At 39.9% G+C, this 18,653-nt stretch overlaps 1 protein-coding gene across 4 annotated transcripts in view; it reads left to right on the top strand.

Moving 5' to 3' along the window:
• Window positions 1–17,032, top strand: part of LOC148068157 (collagen alpha-3(VI) chain-like) — a 78,181-nt gene extending 61,149 nt beyond the window's left edge. For all 4 annotated transcript variants that reach the window (XM_087803709.1, XM_087803710.1, XM_087803711.1 and 1 more), the window contains 34 exons: window positions 2,070–2,401; window positions 2,463–2,541; window positions 2,614–2,759; window positions 2,833–2,925; window positions 3,197–3,250; window positions 3,316–3,387; window positions 3,483–3,509; window positions 3,580–3,624; window positions 3,699–3,752; window positions 3,834–3,896; window positions 4,934–4,999; window positions 5,070–5,123; window positions 5,195–5,230; window positions 5,299–5,361; window positions 5,572–5,634; window positions 6,574–6,636; window positions 6,861–6,923; window positions 7,008–7,058; window positions 7,307–7,342; window positions 7,420–7,482; window positions 8,640–8,702; window positions 8,790–8,822; window positions 8,913–8,949; window positions 9,048–9,059; window positions 9,966–10,459; window positions 11,461–11,563; window positions 11,692–12,393; window positions 12,457–12,559; window positions 12,634–12,689; window positions 12,762–13,022; window positions 13,614–13,688; window positions 14,060–14,119; window positions 14,720–14,905; window positions 16,390–17,032. In XM_087803709.1, the coding sequence (XP_087659835.1) occupies window positions 2,070–2,401; window positions 2,463–2,541; window positions 2,614–2,759; window positions 2,833–2,925; window positions 3,197–3,250; window positions 3,316–3,387; window positions 3,483–3,509; window positions 3,580–3,624; window positions 3,699–3,752; window positions 3,834–3,896; window positions 4,934–4,999; window positions 5,070–5,123; window positions 5,195–5,230; window positions 5,299–5,361; window positions 5,572–5,634; window positions 6,574–6,636; window positions 6,861–6,923; window positions 7,008–7,058; window positions 7,307–7,342; window positions 7,420–7,482; window positions 8,640–8,702; window positions 8,790–8,822; window positions 8,913–8,949; window positions 9,048–9,059; window positions 9,966–10,459; window positions 11,461–11,563; window positions 11,692–12,393; window positions 12,457–12,559; window positions 12,634–12,689; window positions 12,762–13,022; window positions 13,614–13,688; window positions 14,060–14,119; window positions 14,720–14,905; window positions 16,390–16,430 (3,749 nt within the window). In that variant the 3' untranslated portion in view covers window positions 16,431–17,032. The remainder of the gene's footprint in view (window positions 1–2,069; window positions 2,402–2,462; window positions 2,542–2,613; window positions 2,760–2,832; window positions 2,926–3,196; window positions 3,251–3,315; window positions 3,388–3,482; window positions 3,510–3,579; window positions 3,625–3,698; window positions 3,753–3,833; window positions 3,897–4,933; window positions 5,000–5,069; window positions 5,124–5,194; window positions 5,231–5,298; window positions 5,362–5,571; window positions 5,635–6,573; window positions 6,637–6,860; window positions 6,924–7,007; window positions 7,059–7,306; window positions 7,343–7,419; window positions 7,483–8,639; window positions 8,703–8,789; window positions 8,823–8,912; window positions 8,950–9,047; window positions 9,060–9,965; window positions 10,460–11,460; window positions 11,564–11,691; window positions 12,394–12,456; window positions 12,560–12,633; window positions 12,690–12,761; window positions 13,023–13,613; window positions 13,689–14,059; window positions 14,120–14,719; window positions 14,906–16,389) is intronic.
• The last annotated feature ends 1,621 nt before the right edge of the window (window positions 17,033–18,653 follow it).

Raw genomic sequence — 18,653 nt, 5'->3', positions numbered from 1 at the left:
ATTTAACTTGACCAGACAGAGGGCCACATAAATCCAGTCAAAGGGTCATGAGGTCAAAATTAATGTAAGCTAACAATTTGTATTTACTATTTTTAATTAATATTAAGTATGAATGATTTGCTTTTGGGATTTGGGGGTATTTTTTGCCTCAAAAAGATTTAATATAAATATAAAAATAATATTTGGGAAAAAGTTGCTTTAATATAAGATTTAAAAAGCAAGACATTTATTTGTAAAATATAATAACTTAAGCATTTTTACCTAGATTTAATCCCTTTTTTTTTATTTTTTATTATTTTCGCTCCTTTACTTTTGCTTGGTGGCCCCTCACAACAGACACTGTATAAAAACTTGGCCCCTGGTGTAACTAGACTGTACCAGACCATGAAAATTGATCTTGGGACTTATTTCTTACTGAGAATATTAACAGAGAACTTTAAACATGATTCCTTCACTTTCAGTATCTGTCAAAAAAAAGTATCTTAAAGGCCACTATATAAAATGAAACCTTTTTTTAAAAATAAAATAATGATGTTAAATTGTACAACTAAACCAACGAAAATATCAAACTACAATTACGACTTTATAATCAGTTGTTTAAGCTTTAAATACATTGCATTACTAATCAATATTAAGCTAGCTTAGCTAATAAAGTTAGCAAGCTAAGCTAGCAGTAGCTCACATACAAGGAATTAAGTCGATATAACTGACCTGCATGAGTTTGGAGAAAACGACACCTTCCTGTTTCGTTTGTATAATATTATTATATTAAGTGAGTTATCGGTGTTTTAGACGCTTCTCAAATTAACTTTAGTAATATCGCTGTTTAAGCGAGTAAAGTTAAATACATTATAAGTTCAATGTAGTTCGTCGATGCTCACGTCTGTATGTTTACGATGCGTTCAAGGAAGGTCCGTAATTTTTGGATTCCTGACAGATTCATTTATATTTGGTATACAAACATTTTTTTAAATGTCCGCTTTGAATTACTTTTTTTTTTCAATGTTTACAATCATGTCTTATCTAAAAAAAAAATATGGATGTCATTGAAACCGCACTTTTAACAAATGTACATCGCGTAGATTAGAATCTCCGTGATTCCCTGAACGTATGTCAACACAGCGCCGCGAGTAAAGGCCTGACGTCACTACATGATTGTTCAACTGCGTCTGTTTACATTCTGATTAAAATAATACAAATAATAAAAAAGACATACTGTATATATATGTAATTCTATTTTAATCATTGCAATAGCTTCCTTTAAATGTGTTTATCAACACTTTTTGCTATTTACTTCGAAGTACTTTTCTATTATACATTTTCATTATTGTAGTTTTAATTGCGGTTATTTTTAATTATTATTATAGAGTTTCCAATATTGTTATGAATACATTAACTCATTTTATTTTCGCACATGTATAAAATAAGTAATGAACATGTACATACGTAAAATGAATAAAAGTAAAAATAAAAGTAATTTGTAATGAGTAGTAAACATATTTATTTAATTTCCTACTTCCTTAATATATATATATTTATTTTTTAGCAAATTGCCACATATTTCTACACAGATATCCATAAAATAGATCATATTTAAGCACTCATTGCTACACATAACATATGTCTCGGCTCATATAATATATAATATGATATAGTTGAATATATATGCCTAAACCAATAAGATATCCAGATAAATTCTAAATGACCCTGGTCTTTAAAAGCGCTCTAAATATATAAATTACTTACTAACATTCATAATATATTATTATTAATAGTATTTATATACTACTGAAATATGTTTAGGTACATATATACCATACACTAATTTAATTAAAATATAACCATCAACACTAATTATTTTGTGGCTATTTTTAAACAGATACATATTTGTACTTTATATTTTTATTTTCTGTCTCCAGACTGTTCCACAAATACTCTCCACAGATCAATACACACATACTTTTCATATTTACCTATAATTCTTGTTGCTATTGTTAGTAGTAGCAGAAGTATTGTCTACTAGACTTGTGGTCCACTAACTAACCAGTCGTTCCTTCTTTCTTCTCCAGCCTGCGACATCGAGGTCCTGGTTGGTTTCGACGTCTCCGACAAAAACATCTTCAGCGTCCAGACGAACCTGCAGAGCAAGATGGAGGCCATACTGCGAAGGATCTCCAAGATGGCGTCCATCAGCTGCTCCTCCGGACAAGTCCCATCCATCCAGGTCGGTCTCCTGGCCATGGACGCAACCAAAGCCGTGCAACTGGACTTCACCAACAACGCGGACGAGTTGTTCGAGGGCTTCAAGGCGCTCCGTAACAGCGGCCCCTTCGAGCTCAGCGCCAGGACGCTGTCCGCCTACAACGACAGGTTCAAGAACAGGCAGGACAACGTCGTGAAGGTGAGTCCTCCAAGCGGCAGGTGGTTCTTCGGGAAACTGATACAACCCCTCTTTCCTTAAGATCATAATCCACTTGACTGACGGACTTGACGGACCCTATCCAGAGATGAAGAGGAAGATTGAGCAGCTGCAACAGACCGGTACGTCGTCTTTCCGTTCCTTCTTTCGTTCACCGTGATCTTCTCGACTCTTAAACCTTCCATCCCTTCTAGGAGTTCACAGCTTCATCGTGGTCGGACTGGAGCGGGCGACCAACTTCGAGGAGGCTCTGTCTCTGGAGTTCGGCCGAGGATTCCGCTACACGAGACCCCTGCGCCTCAACATCATCGACCTGGACTACGAGCTGCACGAAGAGCTGGTGAGTGCACGTGTAAAGGTCTGGAATCTCTTCCTACATTTTTGTTTAATTGTTTTTACTCTTGTCACTCCAGGATAGTATTGCCGAGCGAGAGTGTTGCAATGTCCCCTGCAAGTGCACCGGAACCAGAGGAGACCGAGGCTCTGCCGGATCTGCAGGAATTAAGGTCCAACAATCAATAATGAAATAACTTTTTATTTAAATATATCAATGTAATGTATTTTCATAATGATGAATCATATATAAACTAAAATGTTTGCGTCTTTATTAGGTAGTGGAACAACTTCCTAGACATTTACTTACATTTCATCCATTCCTTGTTATGCAAAGTAATCTTATTCATTATTAAATGAGGCATTTTCAAGAAATAATTACATTTTTAATGTTTCCATTTTATTCTTTCAAGACCTGAATCTCACTGTTTTCTTTACTTTCAGGGAGGTTCTGGAGGATCTGGCAGTCAAGGACATCCTGGAGATGAAGGCGGTCCGGTAAGTGCTGGTAAATCATCAAAAGTAGTTCGAAAAAAAACGGGTTTTTTTCTCTGCTCTGACAGGGAGAACGAGGACCTCCCGGTGTGCAAGGAGTCCAGGGATTCCAAGGATGTCCGGGACGAAGAGGTGTCAAGGTAAAGTCAAATGTCACACATAGACATCGTATCTTAAAAATAACTCAAATACTTGAACCTGTAAGCATTAAAAGGCTTTTCTTCCCTCTGTTTAGGGTTCCCTAGGATACTCTGGAGATAAGGTAATTTTTTTCCCACCAAAAAAAATCACATGAATTGCATTTGAAAACGTTCTAAACCGATGATTTTCAGGGTGACTTTGGAGAGATCGGTCTGGACGGCATCAACGGCGAGGAGGTGAGTGCGGTCATGTCAGGTCCAGAGAAACCTTCAGCTGAAGATGATGAGATTTAACTGGGTTTCGTTTTCAGGGTAAAAGCGGAGTGGCTGGACCATCGGGAGAACGAGGCCACCCGGGAGGACGGGTCAGTGAACGAAAACCTTATATATTAATTGTTTTCTTATGAAGATGAATCAAAACTTTTTTATTCTTTTCGCATCTCTAGGGCCCGAAAGGCATCAAGGGTCAATCTGGAGACAGAGGAGACACGGGCATCAGAGGAGATCCTGTGAGTTTATTTTTAGCTCAGCAAATTATTTCCATTGTTTTCTAGAGTGTAGTTAACTTTTGTGAAGTATATTTTTAGACAGATCATCCCTTAAGATAAAAGATAAAAACATCAACATGATAATTACGATATAAATACTTATTACAGTATCAATACATTCCTGACCAATAAAAATGCAAGAAGGTCAAGATCACAGAGTTATCACAAGACACTTGGATAATACAATATAAGAGAATAGTGAGTCACAATAAGACATAGTTGCAGAGAGAAAAAATATATATATATACCAGGCAGAAACCTTGAGCAGAACCAGACGCGAACAGTCTTCTGCTGTGAACTGCTGAATACAGTAGTTAAATAGAACATTTTAAACAATATAGTTAGATATTATTCAGGAATTATGAAACAAATAAATAAAACAATAACATAGTGATTAAAATGTTGAATCTATTAAAGAACATAATACAATAAAAATCACATACAGAGTGTAAAAATTGGTGAAAAAAAAGGTTAAGTTTACCATATAAGGTAAGATTAAACAAAATATGAAATAATAATATGTTGCGATTTAATGATGTGGAAACAGAAAGAAAAGAAGTCAAAATAAAGATTTAAATTAACAAAATATGACATAAATGTGTTTTTTAATATGCAAAGTATTACATACAAATTAAATTAAATGTAATTAATAACTAAAATGTAACTAATAATGAGATAAAATAAAGTGCAATTATGGTTTTAAAAAAATTAAAAGATGAAATTGAAGACATGAAATCAAAATAAATGAGACGTAAATAAGAGGTACACTGATAGGAACAGAAGATTAAACCAGATAAAAACTAGTGATAGTGGTTTAAGAAGTCATAATTATTTGAGGGAAGGAAAAAAGCTTTTTATCCACACATTTAAAAAACTCCGCAAAGAAAGAAGAACCACAAAATCTTGCAAAAAAACCCAACATAATTCAGATGTTCAAGAGCTGCAGCTCTAGATCCTTTCATGATCTAGTTGATGTTGAAACCTCATCTTTCTTAAAGGGCGCCAGTGGACTAGAGAACAACCAGCCTGGACCTAAAGGAGACCCTGGTGATGCTGGACTTCCGGTAACATCACAGGATTATGATTCTCGTGTCACTGAACGATGGTTTAAAGCTACAATATGTGCGATGACAGGGTGAGCCCGGTGATGATGGCAGGAGCGGAACCCCAGGAGGACCTGGACGACGGGTGAGTTTGTAGCGGTCTACGGATCTGAGGGGAACATTCCGACTAATCCAGCGGATCCTTTGTCTTCTCAGGGAGCTGATGGTCGACGAGGGCCACCAGGACAAGCGGTAAGAGTCACTCTCGGCGACCTCACTTTCTCATCGTCACATTCTTAAATTAAGATTTGTCTCGTCAGGGAGGGCTGGGGAAGCCCGGAGCCGAGGGCGTGCAGGGAGAGCCTGGTATCGGAGGATCCAGAGTGAGTCTTTCCTCACTCGTTGTTTGGCAGAGAACAAAAAAAAAAAGGATGAGTCACGGAGCTACTGCTACCACGGCTGCTGGCCGACTCTCAAGTGTGATGGATTGTTTTGCTTGGGCCGTGACCGGAGTCTTTGTACACATTTTAAATGTTGCGGTTACTTCGCTTCTGTTGGGGGTGAGCTGCTGCTAAATCTGTCTGCGTTTGAAGGGACCACCGGGGCCGAACGGAACGCCAGGAACCAGAGGAGAGGAGGGGAACCCGGGACCCAGGGTGAGTTTGTTTATCCTGTTCTTTTCTACTGTAAACACCAGGGGGGGGTCACACTCATTTTTGTCCAAACCAAGAAGAAAACGACTTTTTGAGTTTTGGACTGAATACAAACAAAACTTTGGAGCTAGTTCATAGAATTGTTGGATCCTCTAACGGTGACATTTACAACTACTTCAAAATCTGATCCAAACATTTCAAGATTGTTCCTGAAAACACTTAAAATTCCATTTATCGATTCTGTATTTCATCACATCTCTCACTGTTAAAACATGCCAGTCTGATGCGTTTTGATAAAACTAACTTTTACTTTTTTTGATTAGTTATTTTTTATTTGTTGCGTATATATATATATATATATATATATATATATATAAAAAATACAATGTATTTATTTTTTCTTCATCCTACATTTACTCTTTAAGATCAGATTTTTGTTCTTATACCTTAACATTATTTCTTCTTTTTTTTCCTAATCACTTTGTCTTTGTCTCATAAACGTTGCATCTTTTTCTTTCTCATTAGATTTGAGGTTTAACAGCCATTTTCTGACACAAAATATAATAATCGACTAATGTAACTAATATGTATCTATTATACTTTATTATTATTTTTAAAATTGGCATTTATAAATACAAAGTATTCGCATAGTAATACAAAAGTATTTATAAAAAACATATATAGTCTTTATTCAATTGTATATAGTTAATGAATGTAGACTTTTATTCATTCTTGATGTATTGCTAAATAATTATATATTATTTATTATCAAGTTTCACTGACATTTTAATATTTTAACCTTGATTTTTGGGGTATAACTACGGTAATAACTTTCCTGAGATCATTATATAAATTGTGTTTAAGTTAAATATATAAAAACCTTCATGAGAAATAATTGAAAACATGAAGATCTCTCAGTTCTAACGTTTTTCTTTCCTCCAGGGTCCCGGAGGTATCCCAGGCCCGGGCGGAGAAAAAGGCAGACGTGGACCTCTCGGCCGGAAGGTACGGAATAAAACAAGGGTTTCCTTAAAGCTTTGAATGTAAACAAAACACTCATAAATAACACACATGTGTTCCATTTGCATTAGTCTGTAAGAATCTTTCGGGCATAAACATCCCTCGGGAGATTTAAAACATGAAGAAAAAAACATCTGATTCCACTTAATGGGACAGAAGCTGAGTTGAGGAATCCATTGTTTTTTGATAAGTTTTATCTCCGCGTGCAGGGAGAGCCGGGAGAACCTGGAATTAAAGGAGTAGTCGGACCCCTCGGACCTCGTGGAGAAGCTGTGAGTGACTTCAGATCTTATTCGTGCTGAAGGATCTGAAACAATGTTTCATAAATGACTCCCGACAATTGTTTCTGATCGCAGGGTGAAGATGGAAGAGACGCGTACGGCGTGACTGGACCTCCAGGAAAGAAGGTGTGTCCTTGTCCGGATAGAAACTTTTTGTTTCCTATTCTCAACTTCAGACAAAATAAAACTTTATTTTTGTTATACTCATGTGACTTCCTGTACAGTATACACTCCATATAATGCTGTTGTTAGCTCGCTCCTGAAAAAGTGCTAGCTAAATCAGTCGCTACGCTAAACGTCTTTGCTACTAATGTGGTCATAATGCTACGGAAATGTTTTCAGTTGACGGTTTAATGACGTATATTTGCTCGTAGGGTGTGGAAGGCCTCCCCGGATACCCCGGACCAAAGGTACTTACGAACTTCTTAATAATTCGAGGGCCACCTTTGAACTTGAATGTAACGTCTTCGTGCCTTCATTTCCACAGGGAGCAGCTGGTGACCCCGGCTCTAAAGGAGGACCTGGATCTGGAGGCAATCAGGGTCAAAGGGTAAGATTTATGACATCGGAAAAGTGGCGCCCAGAGTTTTGTTGCAGGTGGACGAGGTAACAAACCATAAGATGCAGCCGAGTGTTGATCGAAGATTTTCGATACCGGTGCAAAAACTGATACCTTCACTTTGATACCGGTTGCTGAACGATACTTTTTCAAATACAAATTTTGATTTGATAAAATTGCATTAAACATTAAACACAAATATCAAGTTTAATCTATTCAGCTTTGGTACATTTTTCAAGTCGTTTTCTTACAAAACAAATAATTTGTAACAAGTAACAAATCATTTTTACATTTGCGTCTTTTTCATCAGTTTTTCTTCAGGAAAAAACAAACAAATTTCATCAAGTTTTGATCACACATACCCAGGAACTTTAGACAAAATAAAAGTTTAGAAATGGAGTTTCCTAAAGGGCCACATCATATGCTATTATGGTAGTGAGGGAGATCAGGCCAATATAAATAAGAGTTGAAGTATAAACGTTGTTTATAGGCACTTTCTTTCAACTTTAATTTAAAAAATATATATATTTTGTGGAGGAAGAGAAACTAAAGGATAAAAAACTGAAAGCCTTGAAAACAAAGAATTTTAAGATGATATAGATAGATTAACAACCATTAAGAATGAATTAGTAATAGAAATATGCACAAAATAAAATGTTCTTTTAGTTGTCAGAACATAATCAATAACTCTCATGGGTCAAAGGGCAGCATGGGGTCATAAACTGGAAGCGAGTCCCACACATCAGAGTGAGTCCCAGAAGAAGCAGAAGAAAAAAAGTGAAGTTTCCTCAATAGCGATTTCTTCATAAATTGTGACGCCATTTGTAGCGTCTGGAATTCATTATTTAGAATTACATTATTACATTATTATAGAATGAACTGTTGCCAATAATGATGATTAATATGCAGAAGTTCCAGATTATTATTTACTCTGAGACGTAACGACAACTCTATCAGTCGTGCTAACCGACGGGAGAAACAAGTGGTTGCTACAACAAAACACCAACAGAGATCCAGAGTGATAAACCAGAAACCTAAATGCGTATTTTGGATCGTTCTCGTGACACATTCTTGGCTGCGTAGGATTTGACTCGAAAGCACAAAAGAGGGACTGAAATTATCTTTTTCTGTCTCCTGCTTCTCTTCAGGGAGTCTCCGGGAACTCCGGCACGCCGGGTCAGGACGGAGAAGTCGGATACCCCGGATCTTACGTAAGCACCCATCGGAGATTATTCTCTCTTTCTTTAATGGCTCGGCAGCTAATCCAGCCGTGACACTGAACTGCTTTCGCTCCGCAGGGCCAGAAAGGGCCGAGAGGACCAGGCGTCGTGGTGAGAGCTCCATTTATCAAAGTGTCTGGAAACCAGCGGTTGGTCGTCTGGTCTCCACATGTCTCTTAACCTCTCGTCTTGTCTCCTCAGCAATGTGACTTGGTGAAGAAGATCAGAGATAACTGTCGTAAGTTGGTTTCGTACAACTTCAAAAAAAAACAAAAAACACGACAAGTCTGTGATTTAAAGTTTTCTCATCAAACTTTTCTCTTTGTTTTTCCGCAGCGTGCTGTTATGGTAAGTCCTGCAATGTTTAAGTTTTGAAAACCAGCACATGTCCTACATTTATGACTGTATATATTAGTTCATAATTCTGTCTGGTTCGATGCGATTTTGAAGAATATAAAATGTATCTTTTGAAATATCATTAATTGCAATGAGCTAAAAGAAACAGTCAGTATCCTGCCGTCAGCTCCTACTGCAGCACAGAGAGTGACACATCTTCAAATAATATGATGGTGTGACGGCCTATAAGCGCAATTACAAAACATAAATATACAAAAAGGGTGGCAGTAGTGGCATGGTTTTAATCTGATAATTATTTAAAGTTATGATTTTACTCAAGCTCAGAATCTTTGAGCTTTTGAACTCAAAAAGTGGAATTTTAAGATTAAATTCTTGAAATTAACACATTTTAAAATTGCAGAATTTCTGAATTTTTAAATTCAGATTTAGGAATTCAATTAATGGATGAATAAAGTTGTAATTTTCTATTCAATCTCAGAATCTTTGAGTTTGAGTTAAACTCCAAAGTCCGAATTTTAGGATAAAACTCTTAAAGACTTAAAAGTTTTAAAGTCAGAAAATGTGAGTTTTAAATGACTGGGATTAAATTCATAGTTCATAATTCCTTAAAAAATCAGAAAAACCTCAAAATTCAATAAATAATAATAATTAATTTGAACTTTATAAATAGTGACTTTTGAATCAAAACCACCACCAAAAGTTTTCGATATCATCAACATTTCCTGGATATTTCATTGAATCTTTTTCTGACAGAGAGATAAATGTCCCTATATTCTACCATGAGTCAAAAATACGGTATTATTCTGAAATGATGGTAAGATCATGGTTTCCAAGTGTCTTCCATGTAACGTTCACTGACCTGTTGATCTCCAAAATCCCTCCTTACACGACGAGCAGGTAAGCAGGAGTGTCCGCTCTACCCCACCGAGCTGGCCTTCGCTCTGGACGCCTCCAGCGACATCAGCCGTCCTTTCTTCACCACCATGCGCGACACCGTCATGCGTCTGGTCGACGGCCTCACCATCACCGAGAGCAACTGTCCCCGAGGAGCTCGCGTGGCCGTGACCCTGTTCAACAGCGAGGTGACGACGGAGATCCGCTTCAGCGACGGCCTGAAGAAGAAGGCCCTGCAGCAGAGGCTGGCGGGTCTCCAGACCCTGCAGACCAACAAGAAGCGCAGCCTGGACACGGCCATGAACTTCGTGGCGCAGAACACCTTCAAGAGGGTTCGCAGCGGCTTCCTCATGAGGAAGGTCGCGGTCTTCTTCGTCGGGGGGTCTGTCGGCAACGCGCAGACCATATCGAACGCAGCTCTTCGTCTGCACGACGCCGGAATAGCGACTCTGTTCCTGGTGAACCGGGAGGACAGAGCCTTGAGCCGAGCCCTGCAGGTAACAAGACTCCTTCATGTCGTCAACAGAGTCGTTTTTACAATTTTTGACAAATAGACAACAAGATAAGGATAATTGACTTCCTCAGCTTCCGAAAATATTTGTTTGATGGGTCGTTTTACAGAATCATTCCCATTTTAACTTAACAAAAAACATTTTAAAAAATAACTAAAAAATTAAAAAAAAAACAGGACCAGACAATTTGGACAACTGACATAACCTTTTTTCCTCCTTAATCCATTTAATTGATCATCTTTTTAATTTTAATACAGATTTCTGTACATGTATTTCCAAATAACTGCCTCCCCTAAAAGCATGTACTTGAAACAATTAATTCAACAACAATTTTCTTTCTTTTTTTAACCAAAAAATCACTGCACCATTCAGTTAATAATATACTTCATTCATTTACATTTAAGTAGTTAAAAGTAAGAGCTCAACTTACCTTTCTCACTACAAAAAGGACCAAAAAATCCTGTCAGTTTATGGGTGTTGTCTGCTTAAAGGTCGACTTATGTAAGACTTCTGACTCACTCCCTTGTTACAAATATTGAAGTCTTCCTCTCCAAGATGCAGTAAGTCCCTCATCATGACCATGTTTAGAACTTGTTACTTTATCTAATGGCTCTGAAATATGGGCGAACGAGTTCATTATGACGTAATAATGGCTTCACTCCTCCTCAAGCCAGCTGTAATCACGCACCGCTTTGTTTATACAATAAGTCGCTTCGAGGTAGAGACTTCTGTGATGCTCGACCAATCACAGCAGAGTGGTCATGGATATGATAGACAAGAGGGCGGGGCTTAAGATGATTTTCTAATGTGAAAAAATATCGATGAAAAGAGAGTTTTGCACAAAAAGACACATGCTGATTAGTACAATAGAGTCTAACATCTATTTAAGATACACATGCAACAAAAAAACTTTCTGTTTATGAAAAATTGTGCAGTTTCTTTTCACATTTTACTTAAAAAGATTTTGCCTCATATCTGTCCTCCAGGTGAACAACACAGGTCTGGCTCAGGTAATCGTTCTTCCCAGTCCAACAAGCGCTCAGTACGACAGCGTCATCCAGAAGGTGATGAGCTGCCACCTGTGTTTCGGTACGTTTGTAAATCATCACTCAACAATTGAATATTGTTTCCCCTGGCGACCAAACTCACTCATCCATCAGAGACTTTGAGTAAAGTTGATGAATCCCTACTAACCACAACCGTCGTGTACTTCACAGACATCTGCGCACCGGACCAAATATGCGACTACATTCCACCATCTACTGGTCGTGACAAGCGAGCGTCCGTCGCAGACGTAGACATCGACATCGCTTTCGTCATCGACAGCTCCGAGTCCACCTACCCGACCTTCTTCACAGAGATCAAACGCTACATCGCCAGCATGGTGGAGAACCTCCAAGTGTCGTCCAGTCCCACCACTGGCCTCCACCAGGCCAGAGTGTCCGTCATACAGCAGGCTCCTTACGAGTTCCTCCGAAACAAAACCGGCTCCCCCATCCACGTGGACGTCGGCCTGACGGAGCACCACTCCGCCGAAAACATAGTCAAGTTCCTTCTGGAGAAGACGCCACAGCTGGAGGGCGGCCGGGCGCTTGCCGAGGCCATCGAGGCGACGGCGGAACAGGTGTTCGAGCAGGCGCCTCTGCAGCGTCCCAGGAAGGTCATCATGCTCTTCGTGACCGGGCCCGTGGCCGAGGACGAGCAGCAGCTGATGCGCATCGCCACGGACGTGAAATGCAGAGGGTACTTCCTGGTCATCGTCGGCGCGGGCCTGCAGCTGAGAGCCGAGGACACCAGAGTCCTCGCCCTCATGGCCAGCGAGCCTTCGGACGTCTTCTTCAAGAGGGTGGACAGCCTCACGCACTTTTACGACAAGCACTTCCAGAACTTTGGCCAGCTGTTGCCAAAATACATCAGCAGTAAGTTCCGACAAATAAACATTAAGGTCTCACTTTTTTAACCACCTTGTTGTGTCTTTCCAGTTGAAAACGCCTTCTACATGTCGCCGGAGGTTTCCAAAAACTGCTCGTGGTTCCAGAGCGACCAGCCACTCAAAAACCCTTTTACGTTATCAAACCAGCAACAGTAAGTTTGCCTTAGACTCAATAGACGTTCACATGATCTGAGCCTTCATTTCCTGTTCTTCTTTGTGGTTCCAGGAAACATCAGAAGCAGCACGAGATCCACCAAAACGTTCACCCACTGAAGCACAAAGGTAGGAGTTCACTCACCCTCACCGTCAGTTATGTCGATACATCACATTTAACATTCTTTATCCCGACCTCAGACTCGGACGACCTCCACGTCTTCAACGTCACATCCAACGGCGTGAAGCTGCGCTGGAGCAGCGGCGACCCCAAAGTCTTCGTCTACTACGAGGTGGCGGTGACTCGGCTGAGGGACCACCACCTGGTCCTGAAGACCAACGTGTCCACCACAGAGCTCTCGCTGGACAACCTGGAGAGCACCCAGTCTTATCACGCCGTGGTCTCGGCCCACACCGCCGACGGACAGATCATCTCGAGACGCAAGGGCATCTTCACCACCAGTAAGTTGACTTCAGATGGACGTACAAAATAATAGCAATAACAATAACAAAAATACAAATGAAGGAATTCTGGATTTGAAAAATGTAGAGCTTTAAAGTTAATCTTAAGTTAATAAAAGTTTCAGTTTTTGATGCATATGATAAAAGATCATATGACATGGTTTGGATCCAGGTGCAGATCTTGAAAAGCACAGATTTCTGATAGAAAAATACGTCAAAAAACCTCTTAAAAAGTCACTGACACACATAATCTTGTAAACTTTAAAGGACAAAGGGTACAATCTTAGCTCCACAAAAAGTTGCCACGCAGCACAAATCCAAAGATACAGTCTTGAAGAAAAAAATATACTTTGAAAAAGTGAATAAAAATGTGAAATGGCAACTTAATAAAGAGTCAAATGTAAAAAAGACGGACCATTCTATTCTATAATAAGAAGGAAAAAATGGATTACTTTTGGTTTTTATTTTTATTCATATCTAATATACTGTTACTTTATTCCATTTTTTGAAGTATTTTGGACATTGTTTTCTTTAGTTGTATCTTTAAAACTTTTCTCCTTTGTGACTCTGACAATGGATTAATTATTACAGAAACCGCTGATCCCAGAACAGACCAGACGATCAGCGTCGAGGCCGTCACAGCGCCTCTGGACAGACCCACGACCGGTCAGTGACATATTTCTGCTTAAATGTCTTTATGCTCGACCACTTCGCCATCATCCCCTGGTATCCTGCTGCATCTGAAAACATCTTGTTTTTATCCATGTATAGCTCATTTACTGGGTGTTCTTAGTTTAAAGAGGCAGAGACTATAATATTAAGGGGGTACGTTCGGAGGTACAAGATCAGAATTGAGCTGATCAGAGGAGTTTCTTCTGGGGAAGATTAAAGTTATGTTAAGAAATGAAGAATGTTGGAGAATGAGCTGCTGCAGACCTAAAATACAACCAATCATGTAGGATTAAGGTTGGCAACCCATAAAGGCAATGGTGAAAAAGAGTTTTTTATGATGCTAATAAATATTTTTCCGTCCACAGAGCCGGAGCCACAAGCTGAAGTGAAGGAGTTAGAGAAAGTTGAAATAGCCTCCCCTACTGGTGAGATATATTCACACACAATCGCGGACAAAGGTTAAAAAATGACTTTTTCTTTGGAATTTGATTGATATTTTTTGCAGATTTCCTTGGGAAAAGTGTTCAGGGGTTAAAAAAATAGCCAATTTTAAAAGGAAATATCTACATTTCTGTAACATGTCGACTGATAAAAACCCCATTAAAGGCTCTTTCATCATCACCGCAACTCAAGGACGACCACATCGTCCAACACAACCCGGATTTTCCCCCTCGCAGTAACCGAAATATCCACATTAGAGGATTACATAATTTACTTTCCTAAACGGCTGCCCACTGTCTTAAACAAAACCCTCTTTGTGTGGGAGCCGCAGACCTCCTCTGCTGCCCCTGATGAGCTCAGTCGCGGAACAAGTCCGAGCCAAGTCAAGCAGGAGAAGGAGGGTGTGCTTTTGTTGCTGCTGGGTAAATCCACGGAGAGCTTTGCTCATAATCTCGCTGCTTTTGCAGCTAATTGTCGCCTTAATAAAGATCATTAAAAGCAAAGAGTTTTAACTAGAATCTCACTCATCATGCATCGCACCCACGCAGATGATGTTCGCTGACCCACTTCCTGTTCTCTTCCAGATGCCCCGGCGCCCGTCAACATCTGTCAGCTGCCCAAAGAAGAAGGACCTTGTGCCAAATTCGTCCTCAAGTGGCACTTTGACGCGTCCTCCAAGGGCTGCACACGCTTCTGGTTCGGAGGTTGCGGCGGAAACAAGAATCGCTTCGAAACTCACGAGCAGTGTCTAAAGGCTTGTGGAAAACTAGGTCGGTGTTTTTGTCTTTTTCCTTCCACAAAATAGTTTTTTACCTGTGGGAGTCACAGTTTTCGGATAATATTCATCAAGACTCAAGTTAGCCTGGAAATACTACATTCTATGGCTGTGTCTTAAATCGCACACTTCTCCGCGTGCACTGGTTTACAGTACACATTAAGTACTTGGCCAGTGTGCAAATTTTCGACAGATTTTTGTCAGATAGTTTTGTCTAAAATCAAACTCTGCTGTTACACACTTACCGGAGATGGCTCGACAGCTTCTTCTTCTTCTACTTTTTAATGCTAATTGCAACCAGCCCTTGGAACACTATCACAAACACTTAGCGATTGTCTCAATAGAAAAAAAGTTAGTAAGCTGTTTTTCATTGTGTTATTACTGTTGTTGTGTTTTTTCGTGGTAAAAATTTGAGACATATCCAACAGTATCTGCTCCACTAAGATGGCGGCCGTTGAGGGTGGAAAGTGTCCATCTATCCACACTCAATTTTATAGCAATTTGAGTGCGACAATTGAGTGCTCATTGCAAACTACATTTTTGCACACTGCTCATTGGGACACACTTGTCTACTCGAAATATTAAGTGTAAGTGCGAAAGTGCACGATTTGGGACACAGCCTATGTGATAATATGTGCCTAGCAATGTGAAAAAATGGCTGTTGCAGGTACTTCTCTAGTATTAATTTTCCAACTAGATCATTTTTTGGTCTATATAATCATCTCAAGGCAAGTAGACTATTTGATAAAAGGAAAGTATAATAGATCTAAGGACTGAGCAAGTATGAGATGGAAAAGCTAAATAAAAAACAGCTGGCATGGTTAAGCTAGTTGTAACTCAGAGTTGATGGCTCCTCTAAAGAAGGCCCCTTAAGACAAAGAGCTTGATTTCATCCTCTCTGATCTTCCATTTTGACTCTCCAATAAATTCAAACCTGCTCTATAGCAGATGACTTTTTTATATGCTACGTAAAGGAGGCCAAGAAGACGTTTTAACCGCCAGGGAGAAGAGTTGTGGAAGAAGTTTTAGATGTAACCGAATCATTTTCTTGATACTGCTCTATGTGGATGATGTATCGTCGGTTACTCTCCTTGGCTCTGCAGTTGTAGTGTTCCAGACAATGGCAAGCTAGGTGGTCGGAGCCCATGTAGGGTCTTGTTTTTACTAGTGAACTGGAGCTGGAAGGTTTGACCCGGTAGAAAAACAAATGTTAATTTCCTTGATAAGCACCATGTGACGACTGCTCAACAGTGGTGGGTCAGAGACGGCAGTTGAACTCATTGACCCACCAAGAGTGTCTTCATTTTCTACCCAATTCCTAATGCGTACTGTACGGGCAGCGCTGGAGACACTTCAGTTTTCATGACAGGCTACACTATTCTAACAGAAGAGGGGGCCTTAAACAAATGTTCAATCTTTATAAGTGTTGCTTTAAAAAAAAAAAGACATATCTTCATTGAACCCTTGTTTGTGTTCCAGCTCACATCAAACGTGGCCTCGTCACTTCCGTCAGAACATAAGACGTACCCGACCGCCACGGCCGCCTCTCACCTGCAGAAACGGCCGTACTGTTAAGTTGCAATACCAAAGCGAAGGTGGCTGCACTGGATCCCACTGCGGACTTCATCCCTCAAGTCCTTGAAGTTCACACGACTAAATAAAGGAAGCAACACAACTTGCTGCATGAGTTTTGTTTTTAACCGACTGGTGCTACATAGTCTTGTTTGACGGGGGTTTTTTTTGTCGTCCATTCCATGTCGGAAAAAATCACGTTCTTTTACACAATCTACGATTTGTCTTTCCTTTTTAGAAATAGTTTTATGAATAAATTAGAAGTATATCTGAATATCGTGGATTGAAGCTTCATAAATCACAGCAGTTTTTTCTGGTTCATTGTTTTTCTTCACTCTCGTGACATCCTTCCATCTGTAAGCCACAGCGTTGTAACATGAAGTGCACTTCTGGATCAAAGAGTCAAGTTCCAGCTTTTAAAACATGGAATGTAATGGTCAAGCTATTTTTTTGGGATTGTTTTATTTTTGTTTCACTGAAAATCTGGGATTCATGTGGGTGCAGGGGAAATAAAGACAAACAAGACTTTCTATTAAACGTGAGCAACTGATTCTTTTCTTCCTTCGTCCGACTGTCTCGTGGTCTCACTCTACCTTCAACACGGAGCGAGTCGTGCCACCGCGAATCAAAGCTGCCGTTCACGAGGGAGATTCCTTCTCTCGCGGTGAAATGTTTAACGGTTTCGAAACAGAGCCGTTAAATTCTTGACAGCTGTAGTTTGCGTCTCACAGTTTCCAGCATGACTCACAGCAGCCCCAGAGTTTTCAGCCAAAGGAAACTCCGGCTTGTTGCCACCCTGCTGTACCGTAAAAGCAGTTCCATAAAGGATTTCAGGGGTCAGAAAGTACATTTGGAAATGAGCAATTTTACTCTAGCTCAGCCCAAAGCAGTTGGGACCGATCGGCATTCTGGATTACAATGGTTGGAAACAGATCCATGCATAGTCCAGAGAATTTCGAAATGCTTTCCGAGGGAATGGAAAGGTAGCAAAAAATGCGGCAAAAGTGAACCTTAAGATTTGACTGAGTCCTCTTGTCTTGTTACAAATAGAAGATAAAGAAAACTTTAAACATTATCTTAATCTTCATTAAAATTCTGGACTGTCTTTCACCAGAATAATTCAGCAAACAGTACTTCCTGTCTCTGGATTAGAATGAGTACTTTGACTAGTGATCGAGAGCCATCTAGTTGACCAATATCTTTGTAGTGGTTTAGATACTCTGGCTTTGATCAGGAGTGACTTTAGGTAGGACAGAGAGGCGGTGTGGACATGTTGAACGTATAACTCTATTGTCTGAGCTACTAGGTAATTTGAGAGGGAAACAACCATAAATAACAAGGAGGATGGAAAGATGATAGGGGTGACTCCAGACGACCCGCAAGATGGGTCAAGGGAAGGGAGGCCGACTTTCTGTGGCAACCACAGATGGATTGAACAAGAAGAAACTGTTGAAAGAAGTTTTACCTTAATTTGGAAGCCGGTTCGTTAAAGGAGGGGTAGGTGATCTTGGAAAGTGGCTTAAGTGAGATACATTTTTAATGTTAACAGCATTTCTTAAGTCTTCCTCCAAAATTGCCTCCAGAGCTACTTTGTCATGGCTCGTCGCAGGTAGGAACATACCTGAAAACCAGGCTGACGACATCTTAAGCCAGAGGCAACCCAAGGGATACCTTAAATACATTTGGTTTCAGCCACCGGGTCACCTTGACCCTGAGATGCTTGGATGAAGCTTAACAACAAGGTGACAACTTTTATCATGAGCGCATTCTGTTCATGGGTAATGGGAGTGTGGAAGGGATTCGAAAGTCAAATTTAAATCAAGTGGTCCATCAGTTAAACACAGTTTCATTTATTCTGCTCTGCGAATGAGTCAGTGGAAACTAATACGCGACGCTCAGATTAGTGAAGATTTCCATGTTAATAAGTCAGTTTCAATGACGACTCTTACTGTAAGCCAAACAAAAATCAACTTATTTGAATTGGCTCAAATTCCCAGTTCAACTTCAAACCAAACCAGTGGCAGTCATGAGGCGGTGAGTCACTACGATCACATCGGAAAAACGGATTTTCAAAATTTGTTCTTTTGGCTCCAGCTGGCTGGACGACTGGTGAGTAAGTGACTTCTGTCGAAGTGATGTATTAGACCATAAGTCGTGACCTCCCACCGCAG

This window comes from Callionymus lyra, chromosome 12 (assembly GCF_982586985.1).
Source record: "Callionymus lyra chromosome 12, fCalLyr1.hap1.1, whole genome shotgun sequence".
NCBI lineage: Eukaryota > Metazoa > Chordata > Actinopteri > Syngnathiformes > Callionymidae > Callionymus > Callionymus lyra.
The sequence above is the reverse complement of the archived record's forward strand: the minus strand, read 5'-3'. Positions and strand labels throughout refer to the sequence as shown.